Source organism: Chaetura pelagica, unplaced genomic scaffold, assembly GCF_000747805.2.
Source record: "Chaetura pelagica isolate M959 unplaced genomic scaffold, ChaPel_1.0 scaffold266, whole genome shotgun sequence".
In the NCBI taxonomy this organism is placed as follows: domain Eukaryota; kingdom Metazoa; phylum Chordata; class Aves; order Apodiformes; family Apodidae; genus Chaetura; species Chaetura pelagica.
The window spans coordinates 563,333-583,681 of record NW_009953799.1 but is presented as its reverse complement, the minus strand read 5'-3'; the positions used below and the strand labels follow the sequence as shown (position 1 = coordinate 583,681).

The 20,349-nt window shown below is 40.2% G+C and overlaps 1 protein-coding gene across 1 annotated transcript in view; it reads right to left on the bottom strand.

Annotated features, from left to right (window-relative positions):
* DHRSX (dehydrogenase/reductase (SDR family) X-linked) overlaps positions 1-20,349 on the bottom strand; it is a 135,933-nt gene that overhangs the window by 103,031 nt on the left and 12,553 nt on the right. Inside the window, exon 2 of the mRNA XM_010001170.1 lies at positions 18,147-18,215. Within this exon, the coding sequence (XP_009999472.1) occupies positions 18,147-18,215 (69 nt within the window). The remainder of the gene's footprint in view (positions 1-18,146; positions 18,216-20,349) is intronic.

Here is a 20,349-nt window from a genome sequence, read left to right as displayed (position 1 = left end):
TTGCCACGGGGGAGTATTACATACTCCTTATGCATGCCTCAATATAATTCACAAAAATAAGTGATCAATGACAATGTGAGAGTCAGGCATCTGCAATTAAGATCATATCAGCTCAGAAACAAGTGATTTTTTTTCTTTTATTCCTGCCAATTCTTAATTAAAACAGGTGAGTAAATACATAAGGCAGATGAAATTTAATTTGGAAAGGCTGAAATTCCCAAAGACAAGCTGTTATTGACATGTTATTGAAGAAACAAAATATTACTCCCTTTATGAATCTTTACTTTCAGCTTACCTAAGAAAAGATTAATTTCTAGCCAAAATAAATCTTGATTTATAGTTCTCACTGAGTCGCTTAGTGAAATGAAGCTTTTAGATCTTCATTGTAACAATTAATAGTATATTAAAAAAAGAAAGGAAGTCCAAATCACACAGCACAATCATGAATTCAGAGGCTGTACTGACTGAATTAAAACGTCCAACTTTTTTTCACCTTCAGAATCTGTTTCTGTATCTCATCTACCCTTCTCCTCTGCTTCCTGAGACTTCCATAAAATATGCCAGGACACTGAAGTGACCTTTTGATCAACAATTTAAATCAATACAAACTGCTGTTTATTTATCATACTACAAAAAGGTGAAGGACTTGTGTTTAAACAGATAATGTATACAAAATAGCCAGCAGCATTCCAGCTGCTATTGGCATCCCAGCCACCTTCAGCTATTACTAGCTCTTCTTCTCAATGCTTGGACCTGTGTCTCAGAACTCTTTCCTGTGAGATAAAAATCACAAGTCCCATGAAAGAGCAACTCAAAAATCTTTCATCTATCTAGCATTCTATGCTCTTGCTAGTATCTGCATCCCTTTCAGTTCAGTTTATCTAGGTTAAAGACATGCCACAGTATTAAGAAATGCCTTTACAAAGCCTTTCAAATGTTCTTGCTGACAACCCCTATTTCCTCACTCTCTTACTCCAACAAAATGGAAAAAAAAATAGCTTAATTTATCCTTTTTTTTTTTTCCCCCCACTATATATTTCCTTACTGCAGTCACATCAAATTAGCTTCTGTTTCCAGACAAGGTTTCCAATCACTTCACACAGCACTGCCACTGCTCTATGTCTAACCACTTGCTTTTCCATCTTCTCAGTGGACTTGACAATCACACATCAAGGCAGGTAACATGCAGAAGGGCTCTTGAATAAAATACCCTCTGTTCAGAGATGCAGCAGCAGCTTGCATCCTCACTCTGTCTTCTTGGTGCCTGTCACATAACAGGGCATGAGTCTGCAAGATGGCTGAAGAAGGCCCTCCTGTTGAGCCAAGAGGTTCAGATTGGCCCCCCTTGCTTTCGAATTCCTTCTCTGAGAAGAGTCTAGGTGGGACTGGATCCAGTTCTAGACTCAGTCAAGGGTTTACATCTAAATGACTACCTGTGTGCAGCCACCCATCAGAGCCAACATTTGCCTGCTCAGAGCCCCAAAACATGCACCGAGACTGTTGCACAAAGTTGAAAATACAGTCACCTTGTGCACAAAATTGTAAAGAGAATTTATAAAGGTGAAATATAACAAATTTGGAATTGTCGTTGATAAATGCACTTACTGCAAAGACTTGAGCTCCAGTTACTAAATCCTGGGCAAGCATCTGATGGAGCCAGATGTGCAAATCTTACCAAAGAGGCCCCTGTTGGGGGTCGAGAGGAGAGAGGGGGCATTCAGGTCTGTCAACCTGTCCAGAGAGTTGGAATTCTCTTCCTCCTCAAAACAGAGGATTTAAAAGAATTATTTTCTACCCATTAATGAGGTATGACAAGGTCATAAGTTATATACTAATTGGTTCTTAGCAAGCTAATATGCTCAGATAACTGGGGGCGAGAGGGACTGGGGGGGGAGAAGACTCAGCTTTTGCTACAGATGCAAACTCCTCCCCTAGTTCTGTTGATACAGCCTCTAACTGATAGGTCCTGCCTCCAGCTTTGCTAACACAACCTTGGGCAATGGGGTTTTTCCTCCATTCCAGCAGTCAGGATAATCACCAGTCACAAAACTTGCATTTGTGGTTGTCATGTCCACTTTCAATCGCTATCAGATCATAAAACTTCAAACACCTGTGCTGTGTCTTGTCCAGGTAAGCAAGTTGCTTATCCCTCTACCCCTACTCATGGTCAGATAAAAGGTAAGAAGAATAAATTAGCCTGCACTCTTGTCCAAGGTGCAAGATAAATACAGTCATTGGCTTGAAAGAACAAAGAAATCTGTGTTCCCACATTGCTTTCAGTGCAATCCTCATTCTTCAGTTCCACAAATTTCAGTACAACTGTTATTATAAGATGGCATTGATTTGAGGGAAAGGGACTGGCCACACTTGTCTGTTCCATTTGAGCACTGCTGTTCTGCAAAGACACTACAGAAAAAAAACAACCAACGAACCAACAAAATAAAACAAAACCAACAACAAACCAAGCAACCAACAAACAACTGAAAACAAACAAACAAACAAACCCACCAACCAAACAACCCACAACAGCCCAGGTTTTCAGTGCCAGGTTTGTTTAGACCCTAAGGAGAGCCCTGCTCTATGCAACTGAGTCTAAGGGCTGACTAATGGCCCTGTTCATCAGGAGCAGAATGTCTGCCTCTGCCTACTGCCAGTTCTGAGCTCTCCCAAGAGAAACATCGTGCTTCATTTGCTTTGTACCCAACAAGTGGTAGGTGCCAGGTGTTAGGAATTTTCTGTAAAACAGACTGAATAGACAGGTGGTGAAAGTTGCTGACGACGCAGACACATTTGGCTTAACCAAGGCTTGGGAGGATCATTAGGAATTTCCCGAAAGACCAAGCAAAAGGCACCACTTACCAGAGGAATGATTGCAGATAAGTGCAAGGTGTTGTACAAGAGGAGAGAAAAATAAACAATGCTCTGGATGACTGTGACCTCTTCAAAATAAGAAGCTCATTGAAGGAGGGACTGTAAAATGCCTGTGGCTGGGTGTGTGTGTGGGGGGGTATGGTATAAAGCAGCTAAGAGGTTTGACTTCTTGTTTGTAACTACTATGAAAAAAAAAATAATAAAAAAAAAACAACAGCAGTAATGGAGACTATTTTTTGCTTGAATTAATCCTGATTACAGAGAAGTGTGGTTCAGACCCATTGCACTGGGAATGCAAGATCAAGAGATTTCAGCTCTTTGTCAGGAAAGACAGAGATGTAGATTAAAGCATTCAGCTACTGGCCAACCTTTACAGGTTATTCTCCTTGCAAATTGGTGCCCAGTGCTATTCAGTGTTTTCTAAGCAGACAGATTAGCATATGTGGACTCCAGCATACACAGAAATCACATCACTCTTCAGCACTCTACAGGCTAAGTAAGAGTTTAGAAGCCTTCAGAAAATCCTTGCAATTAACTGTAAATTAATTGAAAAAAAATATTACAAGGTGTGCATTTTAAAATGTGTATCTTAATTACAGGTCTTACTGACCAAAGACATGGATAAATTCAGTTTGTGAGGGTTTTTTGTAGTTAGGGCATACATGGGTGGGAACAGCACTGATTCTGATTTAAAGGGCCATGAGACTCAATGCCTCCCAGCACAAATTGATGGCCACTGGGATAAAAATTCTGGCCTTCTTGGGCTAAGTCTGAGTAATTGTCTAGGTTAATTGTTGGAATTGTCACTTCACTGACAAATCTGGAGCAAGCCTCTAATTAAGGCAGTGCACTGAAAGAAATCTACTGTACTGCTCTCTAGTTGGAGATGTCTCTGCTTACTGTAGGGGGGTTGGACTAACTGACCTTTAGAGGTCCCTTCCAATCCAAGACATTCTATGATTCTGTGTTCAAAATTATGAGGTAGAATCCCTGATTGTATTTAAGTTGATGGAAATTTTGCCAGTGTTTTCAAAAGGAGATTAAATTACAGCCCCAAAGCCCATTATTTAGAAGGCTATAGTACTCCCCAAATAAAGCATTAGAATTATTTAGATGCAATAATCAGGTAGCTTTGTGATTCATGTTTTTTGAATGCAATCATACAAACTGTTAGGTGCAGAATCCTTGACATTTCTTAGTCCTGAGTAAATATCCAGTCTGCTCTGGCCATATTGCTATATTTACCTTCCTCTGCTAGTCTCTTTTTAAGGAGATGCTTTTGAGTTGTTTGGCTCCTAGTAGGGAGGGACACAGGTCAAGTTAAAAAAACCCAAAAATTCAAACATCAAGAAAGGAGCTGTAATGTTAACGAATTGCTTTCATTCTGTCTTCCTAAAGCTCCAAGTGTGGTTTCACAGGTTTCTACCTGCTTGCTGTTCATGTTCAGCATGAGCATAAAACCACCAAAAGAACCTCCTGGATTTGAATACGGCTTGAGAACTGGGTCAATATATGCTGACTGAAGCACTTCAAATGCATACACCAGATCCTGCCACAGAAGAGGTGGGGGAGTAGAGGAGAGTGAACAGGGCTCCAAAAATTCACTAGTGCTGATCTATAATGCCCTTTCCATTTCTGATTTTACATAATCCATTAAGCTGCTGCAGGGGGAACTTCTCATCTCCGTGCTATGGCACGGAGCCACGACAGCCCTCAGGGCTCCTTCTCTCTTGAGCAAGGCTTGTGAGGTCTCCTGCCAGTCCTCTGCTCTTTTAAGATGCTTCAGACTTTGTGAGAGCTGGGAGACACGTTCACCTAAGCTAATGGTCTCTGTCATCAGCTGTTAAGGTATCCATCCAGCTGCACTTGAAGCAGACGCTGCTGCACCATCAGCATTTCCTCGGCAGCTGGCAGAGTGCAGGTGCAGGCTCCCACACAGCAATTCAGGCGTAGTGCTGCTCCTCTGAGCACAGTCAGCACACACAGAGCTTGGGGGCTTCAAAATGAGAGGCCCTCCAGCCAAGCCTGCCTTCTTGCTGCTGCTTTCTTGCAGCACTAATCAAGGGCTCTCCCTGCTAACCTAGAGACAGTGACAGTGCCTGAGCGTCGGTCCAGACAGACAGCAAAGGACAAGAAAAGAGCTCTCAGATGAAAGAAAGAAGAGAGCCACACTGCTAAGAAGCTGGCTGGGGGTAGTGATGAAAAAACACGGATGACTTGAGGTCAAGTTCATACCCTTAAAATTGCTGTGTCTACCCACTAACACCTATTTCTGCCTTGCATTTAGTGAACTCAGAATTTGCAATTCTGAAATAAATATATATATATAAATAAGAAACCAGAAACAGTTAGAAACACATACAATTGGGATTTGAGAAGTTTGAGGAAAGGACAAAGGAATAGTTCCGTGGGAATTGAGAAATAAAGGGAGACATTGGGACAAAGAGGGTAGGAAGAGGAGCACAGGAAGTGATAAAAGCCCATTATGAGTTATTTAATCCCATTCAGATAAAATTAGCTTAATGATTCAGTCATTCTTTTTCTGGTTTTCAGTTGAATAATAACTGAAGTTAGCTTTTAGGCTTTTCCCAAGGCTAGCATGATACTTATTCCTAGGACACAAACACCCACTGGACATAACATGTCATTCTTGGTTTGTGTTTTTTAATTTGACATCTTTGAAACTAATTTAACAGAACACTTGCCAGAGAAAAGATATCATGCAATCCAGATCATCCATGTGTACTCTTCCAATTCCATATAAAATCAATGAAGGAGTTTGTTTTCCCTGGTTGGACAGGAGGTTTATGTCTCCATCTCACAAGCCAGCTAAAAAGAAACTAAATAAAACTTAGCTTATTGGATGAAAAGTGCAGAACAGGAAATCACACTGTTCCTTTAAAAAAAATCCTATTTTTTCTGACTTTGCAAGCACCATTAACCTGGGATTGTTTTTAAAACTGAAAATGAAAAGGTACAATACAAGTACAGGCTGTTCCCATTGATACTGCTTGCTTGCAGTATTCAAACTAGAGAATCTAAAGCAATTCGGTAAGAACATGAAAACCGTCTTAAACAGAACAGAAAACTGTAAGATGTGTGTTACAAAGCTCTATTTCCTATTCCTTAGAAACATAAAAAAAAGACAGACAGACAGAGATGGAGAAGGAGATGGAGAGTAAGCACGGGATGGAAAGGGGGAGAGGAAAAGAGAAAGGGAGAAGAGAAAAAGAAACCGAGATGGAAATATAATGATGCCAGGAATGCTGAATGCTTTGGAAGACCTTTGAAGAAGATTAGGAAAGTTAAGTACAAAGAATGGAAATGAAAATATGCAATTTTCCTTGATGGAAAGATAGGGGAAATACGTAAGCTGAGGTCTAGAACAAAGCAAATACCCTCTTACATACTGCCTAGGGGATGTAAATGAGACTGCAAGTGAAGCATCAGCCTTGCTGCACTGTGCTAGCCCAGCTCGTGCCCTGTAAGCAGGAACGGCAGTGACAGCTGTGTCACTGTTAACTAGGACATGACTCTCTGACACTTCTCCACTGTGTTAGTACAACGGATGCAACTTCCAATGACCAAATCCTGAAGTATAGAGTGACTCCAGTTCTTTCCTCTGGGACTCATCTACTCAAAGTCTACTTAGCATATACGGTGAACAACCCAGCCAGCCCCTGTGCATTGTATTTTCTGGATATAATTTTACATTCCTTCAAACTTGTGTGGCTGTAACATCTTTCCAGGTTCTTTCTCTCTCTCTTCATATGCTTCTTCATCCTTTTCTAGTCCTTGTGTTGTTCTTCTCCTTGGTTTCCTTTTCACTCCTTAGTATCTCTCAGATTTGTTTTGCTAATTTACTTACATGTGAGTGTCTTAATTCTCTATTCTGGATTCAATTTATATAAAAAAGACAGTCACTCATGAAGAAAATGGAATACAGAGTGTGGTATTTACATTGTGATTTTTTCGACAGCATTTTGCCGTCTCTTTTTTCCTTTTTTTCTCCATTTTCTCCCATTTACCTGGCCATTTCAGCTGTTCTTTAAGACATCTGTATACATTCCTTTTAATAGCATACATTGCAGTAGGATGCTGATTTTTATTTAACTCAAGGAAAATCATTGACTGAAATTCATCTGCAAAATCTGAAATAATTCTCCAAACAAGGAAATTACCATATTATCAGAAAAATAAAAAGGATTTATAAAAATACCTATTTTTCAAGTAAAAGAATTATTTACTGCTGATAGTGTAAATTTATCCTGTTCCTCTAAGACTGAATTCTCCTTATATTGCAAGTTACACGTAATCTCACCTGGTGCTAAAAAGCAACTGAAGGAAAAACAACACTAATTTTTACCTTCTGTGACTACCAGAAGTTTGTGTATTTTAAAAGTTCTCTCTGGCCAGTTGCAAGGGCAGGTTGTGGAAAGAGTCTGTGAAGGTAGGCAGCAGGACAAGCACTGCTCAGGTCCATCCCTCACCAGGTTGCACAGGACAGACAGCAGGGACACTCCCACAAGTGCCCTGTTCTAGCTCCAAGCCACTCCTTACACAGCTGTTCCCTGCACACCCACCACACTGCGCTGGATGCAAACTCCCCATGGCATGTGCTTCCTACTGAAGGAAATGAATTAAATTCCCTATCCTGGCTTTATTTTCTGCCTTACAAATCCCTGAACTTTGGGCTGGTGGATAGAACTCTTCTAGCTGAAGGGACATATGAGCCCTTTTTCATGAGGAAGGTGTGGAGCCACAAAGACCAGAGCTCCAGTACACTGGGGCTGGACAAGGCATGCCAAGAGGAGCATGGGTCTGCACCAACATTGCTGCTTCCATACCTTTCTCATCTGGGCCACCCATGGTGCTGGGGCCTGAGGCCTCAGCCTCACGTGGCCATTACCCTTAGGGTTAAGTTTCCCCAGCTTCTGAAAATAAACCCTATGCAAACACTTTGGAAGTACAAAAGGATGGCTTTATTTCAAAATATTTCCTTTGGAAAAGAATGCAAAATTACATTTAAGACACTAAGGGTATAGGTGCTAGATTTTCACACAGCCCAGTAATGGTATTTCCCACCTACCCTTGAGAATTGAACTTTGGTGCCAGCAATTTACGTGATGAGTTGTTCTTCATCTAAAGAGAAAAATGACTAGGTAAGATGTCTACTGCAACACCTGCTGAAGGCTGTGTACCTAGGGCACAGGGCTGAGCCTCTGGGCTCTGCCCCAGGCTGCTGCCCGGACAGCCAGCTGGTGAGGAGGTGGGAGGCAGGACTGGGAGTTCAGAGAAGCTGAAGGACCTCTCAGCTCAGCTCCAACTGGCCCCCCACAGCTGCCCTGGCTACCTTGGCTGGCCCATTTCAGACACTTCCAGACCAGCCAGCTGGAGCCAGCAGGGTTACTGGGTCCCTAGCGTATCTTGGGGCCCAAATTCCCACCAAAGAAATGCAAATGCAGGCCCAAAACACTCCACTTTTGACTGCATTGAGATGAAGAAAAAATCCAGGCAGCAAACACAAGTTGTTATTCACTAAAGAGCTTCCTCCAGCATCATGCTGCTTACCCCACAGGCTCTGCTCACCCATGGCCACTTGAGGAGGGGGCAGGCAGAATCACACCCTCCCCGATGCCACTTTCATTACTTGAAACTCAGAATTTATTGAGGCTTAATCTCTACATATCCCCAGGTCGGTTAACACAAACACACCAATCTGAATTTCAGATCGACACAAAAAGTCACTGTTTGCCAGTTAATTGGATAACGTGAACACTGCCACAAACTGTTCTCTTTTGCAGGCAAAGGCAAAGATACAGTTTTATCCTGCTGGGAGGACACACAGAAAAGGATGTTGGATTCTGAATAGCGTGTTTCCAGAGATACAATTTAAGCAAATAAGTCAAGAAGAAGAAAAAAAAAATAAAAATAAAAATAAATCTATATTCTATCTGCAGGACTGGCTGAAAGGGCATCTGGAGAGGCAAGCCCAATGGAGTTAAGTATCATCAGTAGTTGTCAAGATAATTACAGGATTATGATCCCAGACTAAAAATAATTTCATATACCTTCTAAGATAACAGTCTTCAGCCAACCATTTGAGATCTACTTAACTGAAGGAAGAGGAGAACTCCTTACTACTTGTAAGACATGCACCAGTCCTAAGCTGGAAAGCAGGCTCAGGCCCACACAAAAGAAGTATTTTCCTTTAGAAATTTCTATTTTGTGGAAATTTTAAAACAAAATTTTGTTTAAAAACTTAAAAAAAATATCCTTTAAAAAAGGGAATTCCCCTATAGCATGTATTTGCATATCAACACAAAGTGTTGATAAGCAGCAACTTATTAATTCAAGAAGATTTTTTAAAGCAATCTAAAATTTCAATTAAATCTGAAACAAAGATTGTCTTTGATAGTACAGTATTCTGGGACATCAGAAACCCAGAAGAAGTTGGATGAAAAGCCTTTCATCTGGATTGACCAGAACATTTTGCATTACTCCTTCCTACAGCAGGGGCACTTTCCCTGCTTTACTTTGCAGATACAAGTGCAAAAATGTTTTTCTCTGTCTTTCACCAACAAACACTCCCATCAAAACAGAGCTAGGAGAAAGACTGCAAGATTTCAGGTTGGAGAATGAATATTTCACAAAATTCCAGTTCAGAAGGCCCCAACTGCCATTACAAATTTTTGAACAGAAGAAATTGCACTTTTTTCCTTATACTTTTTCTTTTTCCTTTCCTCCTCTCCGTTACATACATCCCTTCCCCAATAAGCCATCAAATTCTTAAGGCAGAGACATACAGACACCATACCATTTATATGACATCCATGTTCCAGGAAGTCTACTAGCTGTAAATTACTAAAACAAAATTCCAAGTGTGCAAGCATCAGTGCAGCTGGAGTAGAATGAAACACAGAAAAACAGCAAATCTTGCCCAGAGCCATGGAGATCTTTCTCCCACCACGAGCCCACACATTTTCCGTGCTTGGGAGGTAAAACACTGTCAAGAATTATTTTTCCACTAGGTCAAACTAAATGTGGGGTTTTGTCTACTCAAGTCACATCAGCTGTCTAGAGCTATTCCTCCCAAGCAGCCTGAAGTCAACAGTAATCTTGGTAAGAGAAGGCAGTGGCAGACATAATGTCAAGACTAAATAAGGACTAAAACACAGCTGACTATTATCTTGGGGAAATTAATCAGGTGCTGGTAACAGTTCACATCACCTTGTCCAGAAACATTGCCTCAATAAATACAAATCTAGACATTATGATCAGATAGTTAATGATTCTCATGTCAGGTGTTTTGCTTAATTCAAGAGTTTATATGAGTTTCCTTAGGAGTATTTCTTTTTCTTCTAACAAGAAGGATTTTTTAGCACCAAGTACCAGAAAAGATTATAAAAATATGCTCTAACGTTACACATTTACTGCAACCCTTTAAATAGACTGAGATGGGTTTTGAAGTGCACATGAACATGCTAATTTCCATTCACATTATGAAAATGTGACAGAGATGTCATGCATCATGTAATCTTGAACACATTTTATTTTAAACTTAAATTTTAAAATTTAGGTTTTAAAATGAAATATATCAATCTATGCCCTGCACTGAAAAAATAATAGTAAGTTTAAGATGCCCCAGAGTCATGGGCAATATTTTCTGCCCTTTTCACACAGATTAGTGCTGTCAGCATCAGTCTTCCTACACTCCTCCCCTCTGTTTCCACAAAATGGGTTTTTTACCTGCACAGTTTCTTTTTTTTTTTTTTTTAAACTGCTCTGAAGTTCTTCTCAAATACTTATTTCCTAAGGCTGCATTATAGTCAAATTATTGCTGTTCTTACCATTGTCTGTATCCAAGAGTTTTATTCTGGACACTGTATGAACACTGATGCAATTGCTTGAAGACCCTGCAGTCCAGGAATCTGTGTATGTCATAGTATTTATAGTCAGGGCTGGACATGCAAAGCAGATAGGCTTTCATGTGGTTTTGGCTGCTAAAATTTCATAGCCTCAGAGTTACAGGGTGGCTGAGGCTTGGAAGCAGCTCTGGAGATTGTACATTCCCAGCCCCTGCTCAAGCTGGTCCACCTGCATCTGGTTGCCCAGGACCATGTCCAGATGGCTTTTGAATATCTCCTAGGATAGAAACTCTACAAACTCTCTGGGCAACCTGTGCCAATATCCAATATCCCTTATGCTAAAAAAGAAAAACAGTTTCTTGCATTTCAGTTTGTGCCCATTGCCTCTGGTCCTGTCACTGGGCACCACTGGGAAAGGCCTGGCTCATGACTCATTTAAGAACTGGGACATCTATTCAGAGCTTTGATTCTTTGCCATTGAAAAATGGACCTCCAAACACAAGTGAAGCATAGACATAGTGTTGGGCTGTGCTCCTTGCAGAGCCTTGCCATTCTGCTGCAGGGTCGGAGCTGACAAAGGACAAGCAGCAGGACCAGGAGTCCATATGCTCCAGCAGACCACACTGCACCAGTTCACGTGCAGCTCACACCTGGAAGGTAACACACACATCCAGTAAGAGCTTCCAGCATAGGCTCTGCTTTCCCTGTGTTTACTTCAGGCTGTGAGTTCTCCATGTTCCTGGCAGCTGAATCCCTAGTGTGGAAGCTGATGGCATTTCCACAGAAAATACTCTCCCTGTTAGAAGCGCATTAACTTCTAAAGCTCTACGTGTAACCCACAGAAGCTAGGACTATGTAAAGTAGATCTTGGAAGAGAGATATGAAAGCATTCCAGAAAGAAAACAAAGTGCCTTTTCTTGGCTTTGTCTTTCAGTCTTCTCTGGCAATTTTCTTGAGAACAAACAAGTTCTGGAAACAGCTCAGGCAACCTGCCTGCAAGTACCACTCGAGCTGGAAAAAATAACGGCATCCTACAGGATGTGTCAAGCCTAGGAGCACCTCTATCCGGCCACAGCTTGGCATCGTGGCTCTACTGGTATATAAAAGAGGATCAAAATCCTGTAAAAGAGTGAAATGGGAGCTTTTTCAGGCCTCACAGAGGCAATTTTATTTTGAAATTCCCTTTGTCTGGATTGCCTTCAGTAGGGCCGCACAATCAGCAAAATCCTAACCTCAGAGTTCTGGTCCCATTAGTCACACAGAGCTTTGGTGATTTAAGAGCAGAAAATTATTTCAAGACATCTGAAAGGACTTTGTTATTCTGCCTACAGCTACACCTGTGCACTTCTTTGTCTCTAAGTTTCAATTAGAAATAATTTAAATAAGAGAAAACCATGTTTCCTAGTGGCATAGCCTGTTCATAGAATCACAGAATCATTAAGGTTGGAAAAGACCTTCCAGATCATCAAGTCCAACTGTCAGGCCTACACCCCCGTGACCACTAAACCATCTCCCAAAACACCACGTCCACCTGTTTGGGGTTTTTTTAACACCTCCAGGGACTGTTAATGAAATATATTTCACATTTCCAATGGAAATAGGAATGTAGGAAACTACCAGGAAGAGCCTGGACCTGGATTATGAATACATTTTATTTTTAAAAGACTTTCTGTCCATCTCACTATCCAGATCTGCAGCTCATCTTTAGCTCTGTGGACCATGCTCATATTCCTCTTAATGTCTGAATTGCCACTCTGTGAATGTGACAACTCAATTTCTAATATGTCTTAAGAAACACAAACACACACAAAAAAGGGAAATGCTCTATTGTTTTAAATATCTGTAAACACTGAGGGAAAAAAATTGGAACATGTTACACTGAAAGTCAAAAGGAGAACAAAAAAGACATGAGCAAGCAAGCTTAATTAATTTTACCATGTTTTTGCATCAAAATCTTATGTAAAACAAACAGAAAAGCAGGACAATCGACTTGCAAACTATTCACCTACATTATTTTATCAGAGGGCTCTGGAGATACTTTTCTGTGGATTAAAATCATCCCTGCTTAATATGGAGCAAAAAGTTACCAACTTCACTGGACATTACAGAGAAGCTTTATTAGCCCCTGCATTACTCTCTTGGATTCTAGAAAGGAGTCTTCCATCCCTTGAGAACATGGAGGTTCCAGTCCTTATGGTCTTAGTCTAAGGTTAACACACAAAATATTTTTTCAAGATTCAAGTATTTTCATATGGCTTGAATATACCTTAGATTAGACTATGGAAAGAAAAAAAAAATCTTAATGTTTAAGTAAGGTTTTTATAACCTTCAGCAAGTGACAAAGCAAAGAGCTCCACAGTTCCAGGAAAGGTTCTGCAAAGTGTTGTACTGTCAGATCTAGACTTCTTTATTCCTCATTTGCATCATCTCTCTGTCTTTCAAGATGCCTTCATGAGCCTGGCATTCAGTTGTACAGCTCTGAGGGCAGTCCTTGGCCCACCAAAGCTAACTACTGGAGATACTGCACCAGCATGAAAAAAGAAACCACGTAGATGGAAACCACACTGTTTATTGCTAGGAAAATCTAAACCAATCCTACAGGTCTTTCAGCATCAGCAGTGGTAGAGAAAGGATATGCCAATGGCAGGATGTGGTAGAAGGGACAAGAAAGACACATCAGGTCTTGCCACAAGCTCAGGACGTTTTGCTTTTACACCTCAAAACTACACCATTAAAAGCAAATGTGACACAAGCAAGCATAAACTCTCACATGCTCATGCACACTTACAGAAAGTATGTCTCAACCACATATCTTTTCTACTATTTTTTACCAGTTGGATGATCACTTCCATAACATCTTTGAAAAAGTCCTGGGTGACATTTTTGCACATTTTAACAAGGCATTGGTCTTTGCTGAACATGCTTACACAGCTGGCCCACATGCTGGGAATACCACTATTGACTCTTAGGCAAAAACAAATAGAAAAGTTTCAGAGTTTGGGAATTCTTAGCAGCTGACTTGCTCTAGCCTGCAGGGAAAGCCAACAACAAATAGGCTGGTACAGAGTGGAAAAATATGGACTGGTTTGTTGAAATTCGGGCCTCACGTTAGTAGCATCAATGGAGTAACCACCCATGAGTTCATCTGCAATTATGCTTGGCACCTGTCGGCTATATTACCCCTTCTTTCTGGTAAACTCTTCAACCTCAGATGTCTAGTAACAAGGACAATCTTGCTTATTAGCAGGTTATACTGTAAAAGGGAGCAAGAGACCTTTTCATCTCGTTATTCCCTGGCTGAGCCATATGTAGCACAAACATCCCAAGAGAAAGCTCTGGGAAACAGCCAGGCTTGTTCAAAGCAGGTGAACTGCAGTGTTTTTAAGGCAATACCGTTCCTCCTACTGCTTAGCCCACGCTGTCTTGATGTGGGTCAGACTGTAAATGCCACAATCTGGTTGCCACTGTGCTAACCTCTGCATTCCTCTGACTCCAAGGGAGAAAGTCTCTTCTTCTTTTCTCATCTGGCTTCAAATGGAAGTCTCATGAATACTGTGGATTTAGCGCGTAGTTTTATAATTGTGGTTTTATTTGAATTGCCGCAAAACTGTTGGGTGAGATTAAACACAGACTTCTCCTTTTGAAGCGGTTTGTGCTTAATATGACTTTTACACCCTGTTTTCTCACTGACTTGTAATTTTTTTCTTCTTTGAGTCTAGTTGCAACTCCAGCTCCTACACTGTAGTTGTGAGAGTCTTTCCTCTGTACTGTGCTGAGTGATATTTACGTATAAACTTTTGCTAATTGCTGATTCCATTGACATTCAGGAACCTATGCTGGAATGAATGAAGCTTTCATTCATGTTTATATATTAGTTTCCAACATTTGTATGTTTGCAATCATCAGGCTAAAACCAGCTTTCATTTGCAGATATGTAAATTGAGGGTAACTGAGTCAGCAGATACTTGCTATTTTGTACATTAATTTTATTTTTTTTCTAGTATCACTGAGAGTTGAGTTTATCACAGAAACTTCCCAATTCCTTAACTCAATGTAGTTTATTCAAGTCTGCTAACTATGGTTATGGTTACATTAACAAGCACTTTGTACCAGCAGAAGTCAATCTTCAGAGCTTTTTTTTTGCTGGGGACCTGACACAGGCACTTCAACAGGTCGTTGGGACCCATAGCTCAGCAAAGGTCCAAATTTGGCTCCTGTGCAGTACTGTCATGTTATGGCTGCAGGTCTCCTCCCAGGCCAGTTCTGTCCAAAGAGAATCCAGGTCAGGACTTGCAGTGCCCTTGCTGATGTGAACTCATGCTCAGCAAGTGGGCAACAGTTGAGGGTTGCCTGAAAAGCGCTCTCCTGATCTAACTAACAAACCAACACACTAACACAGACACACCCTATGTGTAAATTACAGAGACTTACACAATTAGAATATCTCTGTGACAATCCCTAGCCATCAACAATTTTCCCAGCCATATAATTGCCACTATTAACAACACAAGTTCCCAATTTAACAAATGGAAGCAAGAGAAATGCCCACATCACTCTGGCTTCTCCCAGCTTTATGATTCAGAGCATAGCAATCTGTTGCCTTTGGTCTTTCGGAAATAGTGCCCAGGTGATAATCTCAATGACAATGTAGCTCTGTTTCTGGTCTGTTCTGGATATCTGAGGGCTTTGATTGCTTTGTGATGGAGGAGGTTCTGATAGGCAGGTGAAATGGGTCTACCATGCCCCAAGAACCCATGTCATTCTCTTCCAGACAGCTGCTCACGTTCTTCCTTGCCCTTTACACTTAGTAGGAGATAACTTGGCACAGAGACCCAAAACTGAGGAGGACACTTAAACAGTCTGGAATCAGCAGGGAGAGGAACCAAGGAGGTGTCTGGTATAGCCCCATGGGAGCAGATGGGTGGTAGGAAGAGGTGATGTGATACATGGCTTAGATTTTGTGTCCTTTAGCGTTGCTGTCTTGTAGGGGAAATGCTGCAGCAGCTTTCCTCTCCAATAATCCACCGTCTTTTGGCATTGGCTCTGGTTTGAATGCCTTCAGCATGGGAAACCAGGCTTCCTGCCTCCCTCTATTCAAAAATTCTGTCAGTCCTTTCTTCATGTCTTGCCATGCCGCTGCAAAAAAAAATATCATCTGTGTGCACAGGCTTTTTATCCTCCTCTGGAACTGTTAACACATTATTGCTCATCAGCTGCTTACAGAAATCACTTATGTACATACTTTGAATCTCACTTTTCCCTGAAGTGTAGATGATGTCAAGTAAAAGTACTTTTAACAGACAGAGCCCCAGACAGACAGTGTGCCAAGACATAGAAGAATGATACTGCTATAAAAACACTGCAATTACATGCATTCAATAAGAATGTTGAAGGAAAAGAAGCCTTTTCCCAGAGCTGTTTCTGGGGCTGTTTGCTCTTCATATTGGCTCAAACAGGGAGTAAGGAGAGAACAAGATCTCTAGCTTGCTCTTGCTGCTAACCTGCTAACAAGCAAGATTTTCCTTGTTACTAGAGATCTGTATAGCAAATCAGTGGCATTAACTTGTACAGTTGTACAAGAAGGACAGCTACATTGTCCCAATCCTTGATCATGCCGGCTGCCCAGCAATATTGCTTTGAGTAGTTCTCCTTTAACAGTTTAATATTCCAGATGGGAACAGTTTCTGTAAGCAATTTTTTTGTGCTCAAAAAAAAGCAGAGAGGAAGGTCAAGATCACTGACCTCTGGTTTTCAGGCAGTGACTAAGCAGATATTGAACTGCAGCATTTGAAAAGGTGATGCAGTCACACAGCCTAGTCTTGGTCTCAGTATCTGCACACACATCCCATTACAAAGCAAAGCACAAACTCATCGACACGCAGTCACACCGGGCTGCTGCTCAGCCTTGCACAAGTCCTTTGTACAGGATAATCCACTTGTAAATACAAATAACCTTCAACCTGTGAAAAATTCTAAAAAGGCAAAATTCTTCCACTTTGTTTTTATGCTGAATCTATCAGGATCTGAGATTACTAAAGCCTCAGCCATTATAATTAAAAAGAGGAACAACTTCAGTCAACTGTAGAAACACTTTCAGCTTCCTCAGACTGCCAGCTCTATCTTGTCAAAGTTTCCAAGTGAAGGTTAAAGCTCACTTTGTTCAGAAAGAAACAAGTAAGGCTGAGGTGCTAGAAAAGTCTGTGATTACCACAGATGTGAGAAAATAAGGCAGAACCTGGTCTATGTAGCTTCACGCAGGTCACATGATGCAATTAATTCCAAATGGTTTTGGTCTCTGTACAGAAACTTCCAGCAAAAGATTTAAACGATGTAATAATTACCTTTTTCCTTTCATGATCCTTCTGACTATACCTTAATTTATGATGCTTTTAACTAGCATACATGTATCCTGAGGCTATGATGGGTGCACATTTATTTAAGTCAAAAGATAAATCTTAATGAAAGGGTTTTTTAACACCATAATTAATGTATTTTGATCATCATAACAGTAATTATTAGAGGCACAAAACCAGAAAGAGATCTCAGCAGAAGCCATGAAGATCCTAAATAGGGTGGAGCACCAGCACTGCCCTATTATTTTGCCAAGAAGTGATACATCAAAGTGGCAGCAGTGAATCATCACACACTACTAGGAACTACACCCAGTGAATCCAAGAGATGGAAATACTAGATGCTCTAACCTCTATCATAAACTGCAAATTATAATCACACAGCAGATAGCGTGCAATTTGCCTTTTCTCATAGTTATCAAGCTATGGTCTCCTTATGCCTCCCCCAACATGATTGCTCATCAGATTAAAACAACAAAACTTGAAGAACCACAAAAATGTAGGAATTTTGGCTTCATATGAAAGGTCCATCTATTTTTCAGATCACGGCTTTCTTTGGTGAAGTATTATAAGCTCTCACCACGTGCCAAGTAACACAACTAGGCACCCCTATTCTTTTAGAAACAGCTTTTATTTCTTAAAAAAATAAAAAATAAAAAAAAAAATAAATCATCTTTTATGGGATTATACACACCATCAGAGGCAAGACCAGCAATGAAAAAGAGCATAACCCTCTTTCCTGCTGTCATCCTCCCCTTAGTAGGAATGACCAGTATTCTGATTTTCTGCCCAGCTATTAAATCTATATGCTCAGGCAGACTGCAACTTGCAGCCAGCCCTTTTGCAATGGCACATGGTAAAGAAGTAAAAAACCCCTGAAAAGATATTTAATAAAACATTCTACTCATTTTACCTTCTTATTTGAAGAATTAATAAGAATTTGTTTCCTCAATACTAAATATGTGTGATAATACTCAAGGGGACCTTATCTAAAAGAAGATGTCAGCAAAAAGACAGGAATAAGGAGTTCCTTAAAGAAAAGGATGTACTGTGGTACCTTTTCCAGTCAAAGTTTCTTCTTGTAGCTTCTTCACTGCTTCTTGGCCCTCCCTCTCATTGTTTCCAGCTGTTACAACAGAGAAAATGGACAATTAGTGATGCAATCAACTTAAGGACAGTGAATATAAGCATGCCACTCTGAAGGGCTAACCACAGTGTAAAATCCAGGGTGAAGTTTCAGGCAAAAAGCTGTGATTCATTACTGTCAGGCAGCAGAGGTTTACAACCACACTGCTGCTGACAGGACTTCTGCCTGTTTATCTCATTTATTCATACAAAATAGGACCATTTGCTGGCTGGACCAACAGAATTGGGATGTGAATCTCTGAGCCAAGATAATTATAACAAATCCAGGTTTTACAAAAACTTCACTATAGGTTAGAGTAGACCTCTCCTTGCTCTTTTTCCAAAATTAAGGCTTCCACAGTCAGAGGAAAGGTCCTACTACCCTACCCAAAATGTTCAGGAAAAGTTTTAGTAACACTAACAAAAAATGTGATTAAGCATGAAAGAGATGCCTTTTGTACCATTTGGCTTAGATGGACAGTTAATAATTGTCTGACATTTGTTTGGCAATTATTTCATAATAACTTGTATGAAAGCAAAAAACAGACACAGGCAAAATACTTCATTTGGTAATACAAGATAAATTTTTTAAATTAACATTCCAGTTACCTATCCACTAATATTTTCCATAGCATGACACATCAAAATGCCTATTGCTTACTATCTAAATGGGATATAAATACTGATAGCTCTCAGGAACTTCATGAAGTTGCCTTCTTCCTTTCCTGATTGTATAAACCTTTTTCTTAGTTTCTATGCAGGCCCCTCTACAAATGTCCTTTCCTCTCATTCACTACGCAGCAGAAATGTCAGGTTTTCCACTTTTTTCCTCATTTTATTTTATTTTTTTAGTAACAGTGAATCAGCTTTATCAAAGATAAGGAAAGAATCACAGTGTCATCGAAAAAGCTAAGGGAGGAACGGACATCAGGAGGTCATCTAGTTCAACCTCCTGCTCACATTAGTTGGTACATGTTTGTATCTGCTTTGAGATGTTAGAAACTGGTATCAGCTGATAGCAGCTTCAAAAAGTGGCAGTAAGCCCTTTGAGACAGATCATGTGTCATCCATTGGTTGCATTAGCTGAAGGCTAAGAGCATGGAAGGGAGATTTTAGGGACAGCCTGACCACTGTGAGGAAGTAGGCTAGTGCATTATTTTGAGGGTGGAGTTTTTGCCATGTTTCTGTAGTAAAAAACAATTATTTGCAACACATTTGTTTTCATGATATGCAAGAAGACTCTATATTTACATAACTGTATCCAAAGAAAAGACAACTAGCATTCCAGATACTGGAGAGAAAAATTATTACCCCATAAAACCTAGAGTCATACTGGCCTGTAAACTGTTCTCTATAAATTCTATTAACTATGGAATTATATTGCTCAGATTGACCAGGAAAAAAGAAATACCAAATAAATAAACAAATAAACAAACAAACAAAAACCCCAACAAAACAAACAACAAAAAGCACACAAGAAATCCCAACCAACAAAAAAATAAACAACCAACCAACAAACACAAACAAAGCAAACATCATTTGCAGTATTTTCTTCTTGCTGTTGGTTTGTTTGGGTTTTTTTTTCCCATTAAAACCATCCAGCCTTGTACAGAACAGAAACATTCAGCTTGATGCTAATTCCCAGATATAGCTGCAGTGTCAACAAACAAACCCTCCAGTGAAACTGCCATTTCTGTGGAAACCTGCACACCGGGGCTATGGGCAAAGGATTAGCTTTTCTCACTGTTTCACCTCAAGTGATGTACTAGAGTAAGATTTCAAACTCAGCATGTTATCACACCTGATAGTTTTAGGCTAGAAACAAAAATACTCTGGCGCCAATTCTGTGAAGGTCTTATTTGATTCCTCTTTCATTCAGTGCTCCTCATGCTGAGAACAGGCTTATTAAAGCCTCCAGAGTCTTGATTTAACTCTCAGTATGTTCAGTTAATTTGTTCTTTTAAAAGAGCTTGTGTTCACAACAAATTTTAATTTGCTTTATTTAGCTGTTATAGAAATGATTATTCATTAAAGCCTTCCAAATGAGCTCATTTTATTCATATTTACATATTTTTCACTGTAGACCACTGGGAAAAAAATAATTACTTTGCTAAACAGACAAATGTCTGTTTCTA